Below are 20,000 nucleotides of genomic sequence, written 5' to 3'. Positions count from 1 at the left end.
GAATACAGCGTGTGAGGAGAAACATGCTTTCTTTATCTCTCCCTTGCTCTCTCTTCCTCTCTTGTTCTCTCTCTCACGCTCTCTTCCCCACTCTTTCTCTGCCTCCCTCTCTTCCTCATATCTCTCCTTTTTTTTTTGCATTCCAGCCAGTGCCTCAGTCACATTCTCTGACCAAGGTTAGGCTGCAAGGAAGAAACCAAATGCAAACATATTGTTTATAATACATTATTGGCTTAAAAATACAGATTCAACCGGAGCTGAATTAATTTAGTCCAGCAGACTTGATGTAGCTGGATATTGAGAGACCATGCTTGAAGCACACTATATACAATAACAGGACACCATCACTGCTCTATAGAACACGTTAATAGGGTTAGCAGTTACGATATAATTTATGATTTTGTCTCTGGGTCTCCATCATAAAATGGTCATACACACCTCAGTGGTTCTTAATTTGGGTCAAGGCAGCCTTTATGTGCTAGGAGGATCCAGGGGCCCAGCGCTGACCTGAGCCTGGTCTCCTCCTCACAGGGAGTGGGCTCCATTACCTGCATGGAGGACCAGCGCCTCCTCAGCACCCCCTCCAGCCCCCCCTCCAGCCCCCCCAGGCTGATATACCGGACGCGTCCATCGGCCGATAGATCATTCCATTGTTCTCTCCCTCTTTACCGACACCTTGTTTGAAAAACATTTTTCCTCTCCTGCGACTCGAGACATTACTCATTCCTGACGTCTTTTGTCATTCAGGAGGCCTCTCTGGCCGCGGCAGCGGGTTAATGATTTAGTGTCCAATGTAATATAGAACAAAGACTTGGAGAGAGAGAGAGTAAAATATAGATAGAGAGCGTAATGACAGAGGGAAAGAGTGGAGAGAAGCAATAGGTGTTTTCTGAGAACATGTGGATTAAAAGCCATAATGCTGATGGATCGTTTTAATTTGCTGGCCTGTGACCGCAAGTGGAGATGTGTTCAGGGCTGCTGGATGGCCCGATGCCCTCTGCTGGTGGCAGTGGTCCCTGCAGCACAGCGTCGCTCCCTTCCTGCAGTGGAGAATGATGCACAACAAGAGAGCTGTCTGTAATTCCTTTGGTAATATGTGGCCACAGAGAAAGAATTTGTCCTTGAAAAAGACACTTCAGAAGGATTTAATTATTGATTTGCTTTTGGGATGGATTGGAATTGTCTCTCAAGAATGTGAGGAAAGCCATGGACTACATCCAAGTAGCCACAATCAAATGAAGTCACCAGGACAGTGCTTCAGGAGATAAATAACAGGCAAGACAGCTTCTCTGTAGTCCCTGTAGTTTTACAGATCACAGGCTTATGTAGCTGTGATGTCGAACTCAGAATGTATAGTGTTACAGTGTATAGTACACTTCCTCAATCTCTCTCTCTCTCCTTTTCTTTCTTTCTCTCTCTCTCTCTCTCTCTCTGTTTCTCCCTCCCTCCCTACACCCCCCACCCACTCTCCACCCCCGCTTGCTGGGCTTAGGCTCGCCGTGAGGCGCTGGTCAGCGGGACACAAAGCATGGATGTGAGCTAATCATCTGGTGGCCCGCGCCAACCTCTCCCCTACGCCTCTGCGCCCGACGATTAGCGCGCCGCTACATTAGTGACCCTTTGTCTCAGGCCACCGTTTAAAGCGGCTGCACTCTCGGCTGTGGTGAGCACAGAATGTGCTGCGGCTGAGCGTGGTCGGCTGAGTCGTCAGAAAGCCCCCGCTGTGCGGTCAGTCGTCGGGGCCCGGAATCCACAGAATGTCCAAGCAGGGGGTCTCACGGCCAAGACCTGCAATTAGGGCACAGTAGATGGCCCAGAGTGATGCTCACCAAGATGACTCTCAACTGGCTCTCTTTGAAGGGAATAATGGATTGGTTTGATTTGAGATGACGTTGGGTTTGTCGGGAAAAGCAGCTTTTACCAACAGCATTCTCCCTTTGATTGAAGTGAATGTGTAGCTGGCAGACAGTAAGAAGCTGCCTGTCGAGGCAGAACACAATAGAGTCGGGGGTGATGTGTTTTTCACAATTATCCTGCCAGCAGAATTAGTTTTCATTCAAATATGTGAAGAGGCTTGCTTGAATGTGCCTGGTGCAGTGGACCTTTGTGAAGCATCCTTAATGTTTGCTTCCCTATCTTACCCACCAAACAGAAGTGCTATTTGAAAGCCAACCCCTCGCAATGTAATCCAGGTCTGTCAGTCAGCAAGATAGGGGTGAAACTGAATTGTAGACATTTGTATAGACATTGTTGAAAGGTATGCTATTGAAATCTATACGCTATGCGGACACTGTGAAGCTGCAGTGTGTGTTGGTTATTGGGAATGAAATATGAGTGTGATCCTTGCAGCCCAACACCAAGTCCACACATCACGCATTCAGTAATATTTTATGTCAGCAATGGGTTTTTACCTCCCTAAAGCTAGGTGCAAAAGAAGCACTTCCTCAGTGCTCTTCAAGGCTCTTATCCCAAATGCACACACACACACACACACACACACACACACACACACACACACACACACACACACACACACACACACACACACACACGCATGCAGGCAGGCTACCCTCTCTTCTTCCACACAGATGTTGAGAGGGAATGCGCTCGGCTGGAAAGACACATCTTTCATTCATTTTGTGCTGACAGGAGATCTCTGTGTACTCACCGTCTCCTCCTCTCCTCCCCTCTCCTCTCCTCTCCTCTCCTCTCCTCTCCTCTCCTCTCCTCTCCTCTCCTCCCCTCCCCTCTCCTCTCCTCTCCTCTCCTGTCTGCTCCCTTCCCCCCTCCGCTCTCCCCTATCTGTGAAGAGAACCCAGGAGCTCTGTTTCATTATCATAGCCTCATCTGTTTTTATGTCTTTGTGCGTGTGTGTGTGTGTCTCTGTGCGCCTGTGTGTGTGTGAGAGAGAGTAAACTTTTTGCAGTGAAACTAGGTCGTATGATGATGAGTGGAGTAGAGCATGTCTGCCTCGCCAGCGCTTCATTTACACGTCCTGTTCCTGTGTGTGAGAAAGGCACTGTTTGTGTTTGTGTTTGTGACTTCCCTGTATGCACGTGCACACTCAGGGCTTGTGTAGAGCAAAGGCTCTTGTGCACATGTGGCTTTCATTCATTTCTCGTGTGTGTTCGAATTCATGTATTGTTGTTGTGTGCATGTTATTGTATGCAGACCCAATACGTGTTTGGTGTGTATGCGGTGTGTATGTGTGTGCGGTGTGTATGTGTGTGCCTGTGTGTGTGTGTGTGTGGGTGCAGGGGGTGTGAGAGGTGATGGCATGCGAGTGCAGCGGCTGGGTGTTCCAGGCTGATAAGTCGGTGGCCTTTCAAGCGGCGCGGCCTCACTGTGAGCCCTGCCGGCGGCCGCTCCTCCACCACTGTCCCTGAATTAATCACCTAGGCAGCCGATAAGCCAGCCGGGGAACAACAGGCCCTGCGGCACACAAAGCTTTGGGGGGGGGGGGGTTATTATACATTCAATGGAAGTAGCATACAGCCCCCACCACCACTCCCCCACACTCCCAGACATCCTCTATTCCTCTCTTTCATGTCCTCATTTGTGACAGGGGGGTGTAATCACTTCACATGCTCCCCCCTTTCATCTCCTCTCTACTCGGGCACTTCCTGCTCCTCCAGGGCTGCTCCTCACTCTCCTCTGTCTCATGTGTTTTTATGGAGGAGGTGGAGGTCATGTTTACGGCAGCACTTAACCGGGCCTCAGTCAACAGTCAGGTCCTGATCTCAGCGTCAACACTGTCCCGACCAAACTCACGGCGCTGATGGAGTGTCTGTCACTATGAGCCGTGGGCTCATGCTTACAGACGGGTACAGTGAGAGATGGACTGCATGGCTCCTCCTTTCTCTGTCCATCTTGAGGCATGTATTCTTCTAACACACCAGTCCGAGGCTGATTCCCAAATGGTTCATTTTCTCCCTGCGTGTTACACTAGCACAGCCAATCATTCAGTAAAAACAATCCAGTCATGTGAACGACTATTACATATCGACCCGTCTCTCTCACTTCCTGAATGGACTAAGAAAGTGGAGCTGGTTGATCGTAAGGGTTTTCTTTTTTTGTACAACCATATGCCCCTGTGAGACGTTTGAGACGTGCCACTTGAACACGTACCATTAAAAGCCCATATGTGACGGGCTCTGCCTTGTGCTGATTTTACCGCTGGCTGCTTGTTTTTATGTCCTGATTAATGCCTCATCATTGGCTATTTTACCTAATTGTGGGCACCCTTGTGAAGACTCTGAAAACTGGTGCTTTTACACACACACACACACACACACACACACACACACACACTCATGCACCCAATCCTCAGAAGTCTTTTTTTCCTTTTTACAACAGATGGACCTAATAAAAGCCTCAATTTTCTTCAACAAAAGAAGCCATGGCGTTGCCTTTCCTTAAATGTCAATTGATTCATACGTTTAAGTCTAAACGGGGGCTATGCTATCAGCATCATTTTAGTCCATGTTGACGTCGATAACATGTCTGTCTGTGGTCACTATTGATTTTAGCTTTGTCAAATCCTCGCCTTGTATGATTCATGCACGCCTCACAAGGGCTGAAATGGCACCTCTCTCCAAATGGGGAATGTGAACCTAATGTTACTACATGTCAACCTGATGCTAAATTGTAGCTTTCTCAACCATAAAACTCAGACAAATCAATTGTTCAATCGTTCACCAGGGCTTTTGCAGATATTGTGGTGCATGTAGTTTCCCCCCTCAGACCCAAATACATAAATAACACCTCTCAGCAGTTCTAGGCTGTTTTTGTGTGTTGCGTAGAACTTGGCTAAGTAATTGCCTTGGCCCTCCACTATGTTTACGGCATAACTCAGTGGGCCATGTTGCATCATCAGTCTCAGGGCTGCTGCTGGGCTGCGGGGTGACTGGCTGCGGCTCCGATGCTCCTGTGCCGTCACCGCGGCGGCTTCTGTGGGATTATTATGAGCGGTGCGGAGCGGAGTGTTTAGCTGGTGTCTCCCAGCTGCTCCTGCGAGTGTTATGATGGCTCCTAATGGCACCTCTCCTCAGGGACCGCTCTCAGGTGACTCGCTCCCCGCCGTCAGGATGAAGACGAAGACGAAGGCCTGCGCCCCAACGCATGTCATGTCATGTCTTCTAATTGGTCTGTGGGAGTTCGCCGGGATTGTTTTCTCTCCTGGCTCCCGCGGTCACCACAGTCTCCACAGGGGCCACTCATTTGTGCTGTGTTGCGCTTGTGTTTTTCTTGCTTGGGTATTTGAGTGGCGTATGAAGTTGGAAAAAAGGAGGGTCCTCATGTCAGTTACCCAGGAAATGGCATACTTAGAGGCTATTTTGTTCACTATTGCAGTGAAAGGGCTAAACTCACCATCCACTCATCAATCAAGAGCGTTGGACAAGATGGACATGTTGAACAGCAGCCAGCTAAAGAGAGAGTTGGTTTCCTGTCTCATAGGCTTCTGTACTAGCTGAAGAGAGAGTTGGTTTCCTGTCTCACAGGCTTCTGTACTAGCCTGAGGGGCCACAAAGAGCCATGCTCTGTTTGCAGTGCTGACCTATATTCTCAGACATACAGCAACTCAGAGCATGGTGCGTAATAGTGAGGGAGCGCATTCACCCATAGATGGGCATCTGGTCTGGCCTTGCTTTCATTTGGCCACATGAGGAATAGTCTTTCTTAGACGGATGGGGAGTGTGGATGCTGAGAATGCAGGAAAGATTACCCCTGTCATGTAAGGAGACCATGATCCCTGTCTAGTTTAATGACCTATTGAAAGCACAGTTCTTTCACCCGAGGGCATAATTAGGAATGAATGAAATACACCAGTGAAACTGGTAACCATAGCTAGCCCAACATGAAGTTCCTCATTAATATGCTTTGTTGCCTTCAGATGATAGCACGTGGCAGGGTTGCATAGGATAGGAGACATGCCCGCTCACTGCCATTGTGCTGCCACTGACAAATGGGAGAGGGCTTAAGAGTCACTTTCTTACTCTCTTCAGGGCATCCTCCATTTTTTCAGCTAGTTTCAGCAGGACAGTTTGTCTTGCTTGACTGCTGGTGTGTGTCTGGTGTGTCAGAGGACATGGAGGAGGAGGAGGCTGGAGAGAGGAGAGGAGAGACAATAGAAATACAATTCCTTCCAGTGCTTCAAGGACCCTGCAGACCCCAGAGCCAAATCAGATATTGCTCCGAGGTGAAATGTAGCGGCAAGGAGAGAGGGAGAGGGAAAAGAGAGAGGGAGAGAGAGAGCAATGGGGAACAGGCATCATCTACAGTAAGAGTTGTCATAATAAAACACTCATAGCTGGGGTTGTGAAAGCAAGAACTTCGGGGCAGGTATCTGGAGACCTCTGAGTCACGCCACTGGCCTCTTCTTTTTCCTTCAGTGGGTCTGCGTCCAGTCTGTCCCTGCTGTCTCTTCTCTCCTCTCCTCCAGGCTCAAGGGGCATACTTATTTCCAACAGTACCCTTATCTAGGCCAAAGAGCACACCTTCTGTGCTGCTCAACAGTGTTAACCCTTTGCAGAACACATTGCTTTGAGAAACAGACCTTTTTGCATGGAAACCCCCCCCCAGCTGTTTCCAGAATTACAAATTTGTCCCACTAAAGCATGCACAGACGAGGGAATGGAACCTTCAAGATGCGTTTAGTCTTCTTGGGCAGAAAGCTAGTGAGATTGATATGGTGATTCAGGCGAGGCTGAGGTCAGGCGATGTTCTGATGACCCTGCCACAGCACGGCGGCGCAGACGGCGGAGGACTCAGCTGGCGAGGGCGGGCTGTAATCACAGATTTCACGACTCCCACGATTACCTCCTCCTTTCCATTTGCTCTCATCCCTCCTTCAATGAAGAGAAGATGTCCCACCTTTTGGTTCTGTAACCACTGAGGTCAAATTGAGATTAGCACTTTGTTGTGTGGGGGAAGAAAGGCTTATTCAAGACCCAGAACTCCTGATGACTCTGCTTGCTTTTCATGGTGTCAGTCCTCACCCCCTTAGCTGGACCCCTTTCCTTATTTAAGGCAGAGTTCACTCCATGGGGGCCTGATGCCTGTCCCTCAGACGCTCTCTAAACCTCTTTCCCTGGGGAGCTGACTTGGCCTGGACAGCCCTGGCAGAGCTCAGCAGTGGCAGCAGCGGCAGCAGCAGCAGTGCGTGTCCCCTCTGTCTCATTAATTAGCCAGCAATTGTGCTCAATCAGATGCAGATCTCCACTTCAATGGGTCACATATCAAAGGCAGGAATCTGTTGGCTGGTTTATTATTCACAGGGAGACCTAGTTATGTCAAGAGCGCAGAGGAGTGCTGCTTGTAGCAGCAGCAGGGTTGACTGGCGCGGGGAGAATCTCTACCCGCAGAGGGCCTGAAAGATTAAAAAGGGTGGAGGCTGAGACATCCCAGGCGCTCCCCAGAGGCCGTCGCTTGTCTCTTTCTCTCTGCGTTGTTGGTTGGGTGTGCGCTGCACTCCTGTGTGCTTTTCTGGGTGAACAGATGCGACACTAATACAAGGAAGCGCAGAGGGGAGGAGGGTGGGTTATTCATAGTCTTCACTTGCACAAAGACAAACCTTCCTCCGCTCCTTTCCCCTTGCATTAAGGACGCCACCCACCGGGTCCCTCATGCAGGACGCCATACGGGGACAGCGCCGCCGCGGAGCCCGTCTAAGGCTGTCTGTCCATTCTGCTTTTTGTTTGACATCGTGTGGTGTGGCCACTGGTGCAGCAAGCGAACGATGATTAATTTCACTGAGTAATCTGTCTCGCTGATCGAGCTGAATGAGTTTGTGTGTACAAGGTTCTTTTTTTTTTCTCTCAGTCATATTTTTTTTCCTGAGCAAGGTACAGACTGTGAAGTCAGCAGGACCTGCCGGATACTTTGGATGCCCTCCAGAAAGGGTCGCTCTTGTCGGCTGGAGACACTCTCCCTCAGCCTGGCTCCATTGGGATGGTGTTATAGTACCCCCCCCCCCCCCCCCCCCCTCCGCTGCTCTTTCCTCCACCCCCCCAGGCTTGGCACCAGTCTGGAGAACTGCTTTATTAGGGGAAATGAGGCTGCTGGAGCGTCGGCTAATACAAGCAGATCAACACAAAAATAAAACTGACCATAATCTTGAGGAAATCCATTCTCTGAGAAACATCGTCTCAGAAGGGAACCGTAACCGGTCTCTTATAGCTGTGTTTCAGTTTTTACAATGTGCGTTTAAATATTGACTATGCTTAAACAGGTACAAAGGCAGTATAATATTAAATAGCCAACATGTGGTGTTGGAGTATTGATCATACTTAAACATGGGGTTCTAATGAAATTGGTTCTCGTCTCATCGGGAAAGTGCCCCTAGTTTGATTCAATTAACCAAATGTCTTCTGTACTGATCCAAACCAGAGTAAATAGATTTTCACCAACTGGGTGTCAGTAGGTCGCTATCGTCTTTGGCCAGGCTGGAATTCCTTGATAAAGCAGCTGTCACTTGCCTTTCAAAATCTGTGCAGGTATTTCCTCAGGGGTTTTCAGTCCTTCAGTGGCAGACCATCTTATAGAATTAAACAAATTCATCTTATTAGTCTGCGAGTCCAATGCAGGATTGCAGACAATTTGATCTGGCTCGTTACTGGTGTGGTGCATGGTGCTGACCATGGGGTTGAAACCTCGTTTGAACTCTTAGTGACCTTAATTAGAGATCTGCCTGAAACCTTGGGGTTGGGGGACAAGCTCTGGCTTAATTTATGGTTTGCTGCTCTTGATTTTATGGCCAATGCTCAATGCTTTGATGTTGGAAAAGCAAGATATGTGAACTGTTGAGGTTGAGGAAAGCTTAGTGAATGGCACATTCTACACTTAACCTGAGAAATGTAAATACTCTAAATGTAAATGTAAAGTGAAAATGGGCCGAGTGCTGACACTGTATCACATCCTCTCAAGCTAAGCTACCATGAGCTACTGGGCTATTAACATACAACAGGCAGCCATAAACAATGCTGAGTTCACACTCTTTATGCTTCGCTAAATGGGATTTTCTCTCAGTGGCGGTAGATGTGTTCTGATGATATTGAAGGGCAAAAGGCTACGAGGCAGCCCACAGTCTGTCATGTGTGACTTGGTCTTGCCGTCCCTCTCAGATTGTTTGCGAGAATTTCCCCCGGAGTGTAGCCAGCAAACAAAGCGAGCGTTTGAAGTGGAGCTGGGTAGAGGAGGGGGACGTGACCCTTGGATGTGATTGAGCGCAAGTGACACGGTATCTACTTTGGGGACAACAGCAATAAGGCTGAACTCGCTCCGCTGCGCTGGGATGTAAAAACGCTCTGCCCCGGGGTTGGGATTGGATTTGTTTGTGTTTTGTCGTCCCTGCTACTTCATTGCTCCGACACCTTTATGAGGCAGGATGGACTGAAGGGGGATGAGGGTTTGCTGTGCGTTTCTTATTCACAAAAAAGTGCAAGGGCACTCAGCCAAAGCGCCATTGTATGAACAATCATCAAGGCTGATGGCTTTCCTCCTGCACGCCTGTGAATGAATGCGGCGGCATGGTGGACCCACTTGTGCCTGCCCTTGAGGAGCCTGAAATTAAAGGATTTTAGGATTAAAGGAGGAAACCAGGGCTAATACATCACTACTCCTGCAGGAGAGCCAACCGTCCTGACTAATTGCTAATTGGGGGAGGCCTTCCCAAACACGGGAGAGAGGGCAGGGGAAGCGATGTCCTCTGGTGGTACATCCTGTGTAAATGAAAGCTAAACATGTATGATAGTACATAAAAAAGAAAAAAAAGGAAAAAACAAACAAATGAGGCCCCTAGGTGACGGAACCCGCGGCACATCTTCTGGAATGTTCTGGGCTCCCGCTGCTCCACAGCTTCGCACCCCCCATGACTCTCTTTAAGAAAGTGCGAGGACACAGTAGGAGGATCCTCTTGCCACTGTAGGGAATTCTTTTATCCTCGTTTGGCAAGCGTACCGGAAGCAGCGAGGAAGAGGATGCTGTGTCCTTGGTTTTTTATCAGTGCTTCTTTAATGAGGCGCGTCCTGGAGGGAACATCATTGAGCAAGAGAATGGCCTGGGACGGGGGAGACAGAGAGAGAGAGAGGGAGAGACAGGGAGGCAGAGAGAGAGAGAGAGAGAGGGAGAGAGACAGAGGAAGAGGCAGAGGCAAAGAGAGAGGAGGAAGGGAACGCGTGTTCAATACTCATTTCCATCCTCTCATGAGAATCATGTGATAGTGAGGATTTGGGTTATTTAACCTCTGCATTCCAATCCCTCAAATTCAGTACACACTAATGGTTAATAGGCTAATGGTTGCCATTGCCAAGTCAAGTTATCTCATTTCCTGTGTACATCTGACCTCTGAATTGCTGACACGTGTCCTTGAGCCAAAATGGCCTCCTTTTACAGGGCAGTGGCTGCTCCACAAACCTTAAAAAATACGACTGCAATGAATGAAGACACATCCAGGCCCGCTGAATAGCATCATCAAGCATGGAAGTGTAAGTGGGTCGGGTGGAGTTGGGGCTCCACATCTCTCCTCCTGTCCTTCCAGCTCCACTTTTGTTCTTCATTAGCGTCGGGGTGTTAGCAGGGAAGAGGCTGGGCTAATGTGCTCCCGATGTGGTCACATAGAAGGCCCTCTGCTATTAATCAGCAGCGGGGTCTCAGGCACCTGCTGCTGAGTACATCATTAGGCCCTGAACTACCACAGCGCAGGAGTGCCCCATACTCATGACCTCAGGTCAGCGGGCTCCTGAAAGCAGGGAGAGAGGGGCCCCAATGCAGTAAGCGTGAGCCAGGAACCCAGACCAGTCCAGGCGTCAGGCTGGGGCCGTGGAGCATTAGGAGCATTTGTTTTCAGGGCTTTACGGACCTGTGGCCCTGCCGGCCCCTGAACGAAGATCTAGCCGCTCAGGCATCTGTGCTAAATGGCTGTATTAGCTGGGCAGACCCCTGAACGCCCGTGTGGCAATGACCGCTGAGCCACTGCTGGGAGGGAATGGAGCGTGGAGACACCACACACTCTAAAAGGAAAATAATAATGAAATCAAGCAGAGGGCTAGAGCTTTGTGTGTGTGTGTGTGTGTGTGTGTGTGGCAGAGATACAGAGAGAGAGAGAGTATGAATGTGAGTGTGTATGTGGTGGTGTGAGAACATAAAATGTGAGTGTGTACATGTGTGTGTGTAAATGCATTTCAGATAGAGAGATGCTGATGTGATGAGAGCTGTTCTGAGATCAGCCAAGAAGAGAAGTGTGGTTTCGTGTTGCCTTGTATGTGTGTGTTTGTGGTGTCTGTCTCTGGACTTGGTGTGTGTGCATTCCTATTTGATCACTACCTTCTCCTCAGATTGAGGTGGAATGTGTGAGCCGGTGAAGGTGTCAGCCCATATGTAGGAGAGACGCTCAGATTTACGGGGCATTAGATTTTATTTTACACACGTAGGTTATGAAGCAGAGGGCCTCGCCCTGCTCTGTCATCCAGACAGACACATCACCAATGATTTCCCATTCATCTTCTACCCTCCCTCCCTCCCTCCCTCCCTCCCTCTCCTATCCCTCCCTCCTTCACAGCTGGAAGCTTCTTCCCCTCTCTCCGGCTCCCTTCGTTAGACTTGCCTAAACCACTGGGTCTCCTCTTTGTTCTGCAGATCCTGGTGAACTCCATCAACCAGCCGGCACTGCTGTACGAGAACCTGGCGGTGAGCGAGGGCAACCCCATCCTGAGGGACCTTCTCTTCAGCCCTAACCACCAGCACCTCTACGTCCTCAACAATAAGGAGGTAAGATGCTTTTACTGTACTTCAAAGCACTGCGCACTCTGGTTCATGGGAACACACAAGCATAAAGACAGACTCGTTTATGCTAAAAACACATGCAGCACGCACCGCTTCTCTCTAAAAGAGAAAGACAGAGAGCTATGAGAAGAAACCAAAGAAGAAGACAAGTAAGAGAACAGACGGAGTGAGAGAAACTACATGTCAACTTTGATCAGACTCTCAGCAGGATTTCTTGCATGTCTTTCTTGTCTTCAACACCCACGAACCCTCCATCCACCCACTTAAACCTCCTCTCCCTGCGCCGCCTCCTGCTGCTGGCACATGTGCACGCTCCTCTCTTTCTCTCCGGCTCTGTCTGTCTCTCTCTCTCTCTTCTTTCTCTTGTCTCCCCCCACTCTCCCCCTCCCTCGCACCCTACGAGCTGCACCCTACTTTGCGGGAGATCAGGGAGGGGCTCGCTCTGATCCTCACTGATGGAAAATAGGGGCCACTCAAATCACCCACAGGCAGAGGGAGAATTCTCTCTCTTCCTTTCTCTCGCTGTCTCCCTCTCTTTCTGCTGCCGCTCTCTCTCTCTCTCTCTCTCTCTCCCTTTCTCTCTCTCTCTCTTTCTAGCCTCCATTGCCCCTCCTCCCGTCCCACACCCCCATCTTTTTTGAGCCCCTAATTGGAGAGCCAACACTTGAGCTCTCATTAAAGGACATTTCTGTCATCATTAGAGGCACATCTGAAGTGTGTCAATGGCGCGAGCAAGGTTTTTTCATCTTCTTTCAGAAAGAGGTTGTAATCACTTTCTCGGAGAGCAAAGAGACATGCGTGGGGGCTTTACAGCAAGGCAAATGTGCAGGGTGCTCCCCTGTTATTTTACACATGCTAACCCACATGCTAACCCACCCTGCACACTTCTCTTGATGCCAGCAATCAGCATCAGGCTGCCTTTGGCAAAGGATCAGCTGTGGCCCGCTGTGTTGAGCATGGTGCAAGTGAAGCAATAACATTTCCAGAGCAGTTGAACACATACATGTTCATATTAATAATAAGCTTCCAGAGCAGTGTCCAACACATACATGTTCATATTAATAATAAGCTTCCAGAGCAGTGTCCAACACATACATGTTAATATGAATAATAAGCCCCTGTTCAACGCCCTCTAACCATGTTCTTAGATGTTAGAGGTTCAGTGTCCCTTTGGGCAGAAATCATTGACTACTGTCCCTAGATCTGCTCTCCTGCTGTCCCTGAGTGAGTGTCCACACTGAGTTGCAGACCTGGGAACAGCGCTGCTGACCACTCCAGCTCTCTGATTTTCTGGTGGGATTGTGAGAGGAGCCAAGTGATTGGGGGGAGGGTAGGTGGGGGTGATGAGTGTCGGCATGACTTCACACACCGGACCCCGGCATCAAGGGTAGTGCTGGCTGTCGTCCCTGACAACTGGCGAAAGTCAGACTGAATATCAATAGCCCTTTTCCATCAGATGATTTCAGGGCGGCGGGGAGCTTCCAGCCGTGACGGCCTCTGCCACAATCATGCATGCACACACACACACACACACACACACACACATCCTTTCCTCTAGGGGAAATCAGCTGCTGCTGTTTAACCTCCACATCAGAGAGAGATCGGAGAAATGTTCTCATTTTTTTTTGTCAGGAACTCCAAAGTGTCAAACTTACCTTTGTATGCATTGCAATCTCCACTGTGTTTCTGAGTGAGGACAAATGAAGCTGGATAGGAAGAGTTTTGACTTTGAGAATAGTTGGTGTTTTTTAATTGTGCTACCTTCACTGAGGACACCAAGCTCTGCTACATGTGTTACTGATCAGTTGATGACCAGCAGCAGTCCTGCATGAAAGGACTATACATGATAAATGTGTGCCTTTCTCTCTGTGCTGACGTCCCTTAGTCCATCTATGTCAGCTTAATCACTCTCCCTCTCTTCTAACACATTCAATTATTACGTCTTTTACACACTGGAAACTAATGTGAAGTGGAATCTTTTGAGCAGAGTCTTTTGTCCTGAACTAAGAACTACAAGATCAGCAGCTGTAGTGTGTGCTGCCTGTGTGTTCCACTTATTTGACCCAAATGGCTTGCCTAAATCTCCCCCTCATATTAACCTGTTCTCAATGAGAGGCAGCTATAGTCCAAGTCCACAGAGACCCGTCCTCTCTGCCTTGGCCGTTCTGTGATTCACAGGAGGAAAAGATTTGTGGACGGATATGCACTGTGAAGTCGGGTTCCAGTCGCTGTACTCTCATGGGGTCGGGTTCCAGTGGCCATCGTTTCATCTTTCTCTCCTCTAATGACTGTGCCTCGACTCTGCTCTCGCTCTCGCCACGACTCCTCCACAGCGAGCCTGCCACCACCGAGCCACATGCAATTTCCCAGCGATTAGAGATAATCATCTTTAATGTGTCGAAATCTTTAAGGAAAAAGATGCTCGGTAATTGATACAAATGGGTTCCATTTGACTGGCCCTGACATTGGCAAAGTCTGGAGTGGTTGGAAAAGAGTAGGCGTGAGTGTAGCTATCCTTGGCCTTAACCATATGTGTGTCACATATCATTATGTGCAGGCAGCCCACAGCATGCACCAGCACCTACGTAGTGACAAAAACTGCTTTCAAATTCACCTTGGGACACTTCAAATGTTACATTTAAGTGTTCTTCATTAATGGTCCACAGCCTTTTATAAGCATGTTTGCCTGTGCACACGGGTTCTAAAGATACATGCACACACAAAGAGACACACAGACACATGCACATGCACATGCACAAGCACACATGCACACATGGACACACGCGCACACGCACAGGCACACGCACAGGCACACACACACACACACACACACACACACACACGCGCACACACACACGCACACGCACAGGCACACACACACACACACACACACACACACACACACACACACACACACACACACACACACACACACACACACACACACTCACGCACTCAGTGAAGCACACACATGTATCCATCACCCGGAGGGAATGAGAGCTATTGTTATGTAGATGGGAGGCATGTTGGTGTGGTCAGTGAGGCAGGGAGAGAGGGAGAGGAAGCGGGGGTGGGGTGGGATGGGGTGGATAGATGCCTTAGGGCTGGATGTCACCTGGGACTCAGGCCTCTATTAACCAGTCTCATGTATGCATCATACTCACCACCCTCCCCTCCCCCACCACACACACACACACACGTATCACACCTCCCTCTTACAGCTTCAATCAGGATCTGTATTTAATTCAAACACATTCACAGACAGACAGACAGACACACACACACACACCCATCCTGGGACTGGTGCTGTGTGTGTGTGTGTGTGTGTGTGGCTCTAAGGGGAGCTGGTTGAGAGAGTGCTGCAGGGCAGGTTTGGCTTTGCTGGGGCTGCTCATTAGCCCCACTGTGGGGGGTGGGTCATCTCTGCCTCCGTGCCCCCACACCTCACACCAGCAGGTCTCTACCCGCCTCCCCACACACATCAATGGCAGAGCAGACACACACACACACACACCAGGAAGGAAGCGCTGCCTCCCTCCCCCTCCACAACGGTGCCTTGTTAATGTGTGTCATTTAATGAGAAGCATGTATCGACTGTGTGTGTGTGTGTGTGATTATAGGTCTGATGAATGAAGCTACAATTGCACACACCTCAGCACAGCCTGGCTGTGTCCCCTCACACACACGCGCCAGGCTCACACACTCCCACTCACACACATCAATCACTCTGCCTCCATTTTTCCGGCTGTAAATTGGAGAAGCAGCTCACGTCTGACAGCCCTCCTCTCCTCTCCTCTCCTCTCCGTGAGTCTGTCCCCACCGGTCCGGAGTGAGCGCTGCACGCCAGCCTGCTCCTCCTCCGCTCTCCCTCTTCATGACAGGGAGGTGCAGGCGTGGAGATTAATTGGTCAGAAGTGATTGGGTCTGTTGTTGTCAGTCCTCCTCTCACGCACACCTCAACTCAAACTCCTGTTTGTCTCTAGCCTTCCCTCTGCCCTCCTTGCACACACACAGGACACCCCCTCCTCTCCTTTGGGCTCATTTGTCTGGCATAATTGGTGTAGGGGGTGGGGTGGGGGGGGGTGGGGGGTCTGTTGTTGTGTCTGATCCTAACGGGTAGAATATTTTGATCATATCTCAGCTGTGAAGCAACTTTGCCATAGATTTTCTCCCATTGTTTCTGTTTCATAATATGTCACATTGTTAGGTCACTTTTCTTGTCACTTCTCGAGTCTCCATGTCAACCTTAAATCTGGTATGTCAATCAATGATATTGATCACACATAATGTCTTCCCCCATAGTTAATTGTCACCTATCGCTCCATTCATTATAACTACAGCTGTTGCAGTAAATGATGGATAGAACAAACTCCCAATCTGTTTGATGGATTCCATACACAAATAAGTGGTGTGGCTCTTGACCACATTTAGCAGACGATCAATACAAGTGATGATCAATCGTGAGGTAGTTGCAAATACATCAGGTTATTAGACATTTGACTGAAGACTGTCTTGATGGGGGTTTCCATTGATTTCACTGATGACCAGCTGACAGCATGGCTAGATACCATTGCATCGAGTGCAACATTGTTATATTTATTTGGTGTTCCATCAATTGATTAACGGATATAAACTCATTCAAGCATGTATCTCCTGAGAATTACTGCAACAGGAGATGGGATTGGTTACCCGTGACCTTGTAAATTGCTTGATGCGAGGCAGAATTTCCATTGCATTCTGCATGCATTAAATAAAATGAAATCCAGCATGGCAGACATAATATTTCTTTCAGATGCCCTATTACTTCCTCCTGGGCTACATGTCTTGCAGTAATCAAAAAAACATAAACCATTTTCCTGCTACGAGCACCAGCGCTATTTCCCTGAAAGTCAAAACATCACAATTGGTGGAAAGGTATAGCTTGTCCTCTCCCCCCCCCCCCCCCGCCCCCTGTAGTATTTGTATCTCTTTATTGGATAATAGAAGTGCCAGGTTGGAGGGCCAAGTCGTGCCTCAAACATCAAAAACTCCATTTTCCTGGCTGACAGAACAATTTCCCCATTCGCCTGTATTCACACCCAGTTAATTAAAAGTTTCAGATATCCTGGCGCCGTCATCTCAGCCCAGAGCTGGCGTTCACGTTCACGTTGGCGTTCGGGAGGAGAGATGCACTGCTGTCCCATTACAGCGGGAGGCCAGAAACTTCCATTAGCCCTACACGCTTTATTTACCCCTCTTTCCCCTGCTCCTGACTGCAATCTGGACTCATAATAAAGGCACAGGATTCAGGTGTGTGTGTGTGTGTGTGTGTGTGTGTGTGTGTGTGTGTGTGTGTGTGTGTGTGTGTGTGTGTGTGTTTGTGTGTGGGTGTGTTTATTTGTTTGTGTGTGGGTGTGTTTATTTGTTTGTGTGTGTGCTTGTGTGTGTGTGTTTGTGTTTGTATGCTTTTGCATGTGTGTTTGCTTGTCTATGGAGAGTGTTAAAGTCATGTTGATGATAGGTGTGTGTACACTTGAAAGTTCTTCACTGCCTTAGGAGCTGCAGCAGGTGTGTCCTAATAAGGACGTCTTATTCCATGTGTGGATGGATGGAGGTGTCATGAGTCACACAGTGTTCTGAGCCCCAGGGTGGGCTTTGGGACCCACATCAGATGATTTGAACTCTGATCCACGTAAGCATTTATGGCACTGATGTGTAAGTGTTAACCCACTGACCACCGCTGGATATATCTTTGAGGGAGACTTGAGCTGTGCTCATATAGCTTTTCTTCTATAGCTCATTCTTCAAAAAAAAGTTTTTCCAAGCACAGAAACAAATCGTGCTTAAAAAAATAGTTTATTGAATTGTGCATTGAATACAAACTCTGTAGCCTTCACAGAACGGTGGAAATATCTGGCCCAACTCCCATTTAAACACTTCATAGACATTCCAATGCTCTTGATGGTGGCAACAATAGCACCATTGTCCTATGGGCTCGGCGTCCTGCCGGTGGCTGCCAGCCGTGTGGCTGGGCTGTGGAGTGGAGTGGAGTGGAGTCACTCTGGGAAACTGTACACTGGGCCAGCCAGCCAATTAGGGAGGAGCCCTTTGAAGGTCACAGCAGGATGCAGCCTCTGCGAGGGCCTCTCTCCGTCTATCAGCACGGGGACGGGAAGTATCAGCTGACTGAAATTTGATTTGTGAAGCGGACGTCTTAATATAGGCAGGGACGATAGCGTGACGATGTGGAAGGAAATGCGCCAACAGTGTGTGTGTGTGTGTGTGTGTGTGTGTGTGTGTGTGTGTGTGTGTGGTGTGTGTGTGTGTAGTGTGTGTGTAGTGTGCGCGTGCACTTGAGTTCCACTGCTCTCATATTTCCCTTGTTGGCTTGAGTAAGGCAGCACAGGGTATTACAGTAATTACTGTGTAGAGGAGAGCCACCTTGTTTATCTCACCCGCTCAAAGCCCGGCTGGAGCTTGAGGCTTCTTCCCTTACCTGAAGACCCGCTCCAAATGACCCCCACCAGGGGTAGTTCTCCAGACGACTACACAGCTCCATAGTTACTCTCTCTCTCTCTCTCTCCCTCTCTCTCTCTCTCTCTCTCTCTCTCTCTCTCTCTCTCTCTTCCCCCTCCCTCTCTCTCTCTCTGGGTGCATGTGTATGTGTGTGCCTGGCCTCCACCACCTTGTAATCCTCTGACATGCATCTGTATCGATGAGGAAGAGGAGCTCTATTGACCGCATTGCAGGGAAGCAACATCATTGACACACGTACTGGGAGCCTCCTGATTAAGCAGGAGCCTCAGTGTTCCGTGCAGGATTATGACTTACACCCTGCTCAACCGCCGTCACACACAAACACACACACACACACACATGCGCACGCACGCACGCACACACACGCACACACACACACACACACACACACACACACACACACACACACACACACACAGAGAGAGAGCCCTGGTTCTCTGTTGCCAAGCCTGGTTTTCTTCTCGTATGCTCTCTGCTCATCTTAACCTAATTAACTGCATTTATCTGCCGCATGTATTTCTCTGCAGACAGATTTTGCTCTCTTCTTCTGTTTTGGGTGTGCTGAATGAATGAGATTGGGAGGCTGCTGGTCAGGAGGAGGGCCTTCATACGCACTAGAGGAGTAGAGCTCTGAGGTCCACTGAGGGAAGCCCACATCTCTGGTGAACATCTCTCTGGGTCAGTCAGTGTCAGAGCAGGGATGCAACAGGACCTTATTATTTCATGACTAGTCCTTCAGGAAGATGATAAATATAAAACCAGTGGGGGAAAATGAGAAGGGGAAAATGAAAGGGGGTTCTCAGAATGTGGCTTTTGTCAAGACCAATCTGTCATCTGTTGCTCAGAACAGCTCAGTAGTCTATTTCCTCATTGTAGTCTCGATCAGAAAGCAGAGTATTGCTGTCGCAGTTTTAGACAAGGGAAGTTCTTCAAGTATTAGTATCTGCTTCCTTCCTTCCTTCCTCCTGCTGTCGAAAGCACGGTATGTGGCCTGCACAGATCGCACAGGTGTGCATGTTTGTTATTTGAGAATGGGGTCTCTCTCTCTCTTTCTCTCTCTCTCTCTCTCTCTCTCTCTCTCTCCCTCTCCACTCACACATACACACACACACTCTCTCTCTCTCTCTCTCTCTCCCTCTCCACTCACACACACACACACACACTCTCTCTCTTTGCCTCTCTAGGCTGTGTCTGGCTCCTTGACCATGATCTATGATTTCATTTGCCATTTCTTCCTTTGTGCGTGGCCAAATTCAAGATGGATGAGGTGGGGCAAGAAAAACATGCCACCAAGGAGCCCTTCCCGAAGGAAAAGTTTACTCCGAGTAAATTAAGCTGCGTCAGTTTTTAGGGAGGAGGTAGCCCAAAAGGATGACCTATTCTGTTTAGTGCAAGTCTCCTGTCATTGTTTGTCTGTGTGTGTGTGTGTGTGTGTGTGTGTGTGTGAGAGAGAGCGAGAGAGAGAGAGATAGAGTGTGCACGTACGTTAAGGGGCAGATAAAATAACCCATCCATCTCCAGAGCTTGCTGTGATGGCACAGCCAATTTTTGGCCCAAATTGCGCAGATGGAACAATTACAGCAGGCGAGGTCCGGCCCGGCCGCATGTGGAATAAATGTATCAGCACTGCTTGTTGCTCACGTGCTCTCCCCCCACTCCCACCCTTCTATCTCCTCTCTCTCTCTCTCTCTCTCTCTCTCTCT

At 49.0% G+C, this 20,000-nt stretch overlaps 1 protein-coding gene across 4 annotated transcripts in view; it reads left to right on the top strand.

Moving 5' to 3' along the window:
• Positions 1 to 20,000, top strand: part of plxna1a (plexin A1a) — a 165,582-nt gene that overhangs the window by 65,148 nt on the left and 80,434 nt on the right. For all 4 annotated transcript variants that reach the window (XM_031566759.2, XM_031566757.2, XM_031566758.2 and 1 more), the window contains exon 4: positions 11,635 to 11,766. In XM_031566759.2, the coding sequence (XP_031422619.1) occupies positions 11,635 to 11,766 (132 nt within the window). The remainder of the gene's footprint in view (positions 1 to 11,634; positions 11,767 to 20,000) is intronic.

The sequence above is a fragment of the Clupea harengus genome, chromosome 4, assembly GCF_900700415.2.
Source record: "Clupea harengus chromosome 4, Ch_v2.0.2, whole genome shotgun sequence".
NCBI classification, from domain to species: domain Eukaryota; kingdom Metazoa; phylum Chordata; class Actinopteri; order Clupeiformes; family Clupeidae; genus Clupea; species Clupea harengus.
The sequence above is the reverse complement of the archived record's forward strand: the minus strand, read 5'-3'. Positions and strand labels throughout refer to the sequence as shown.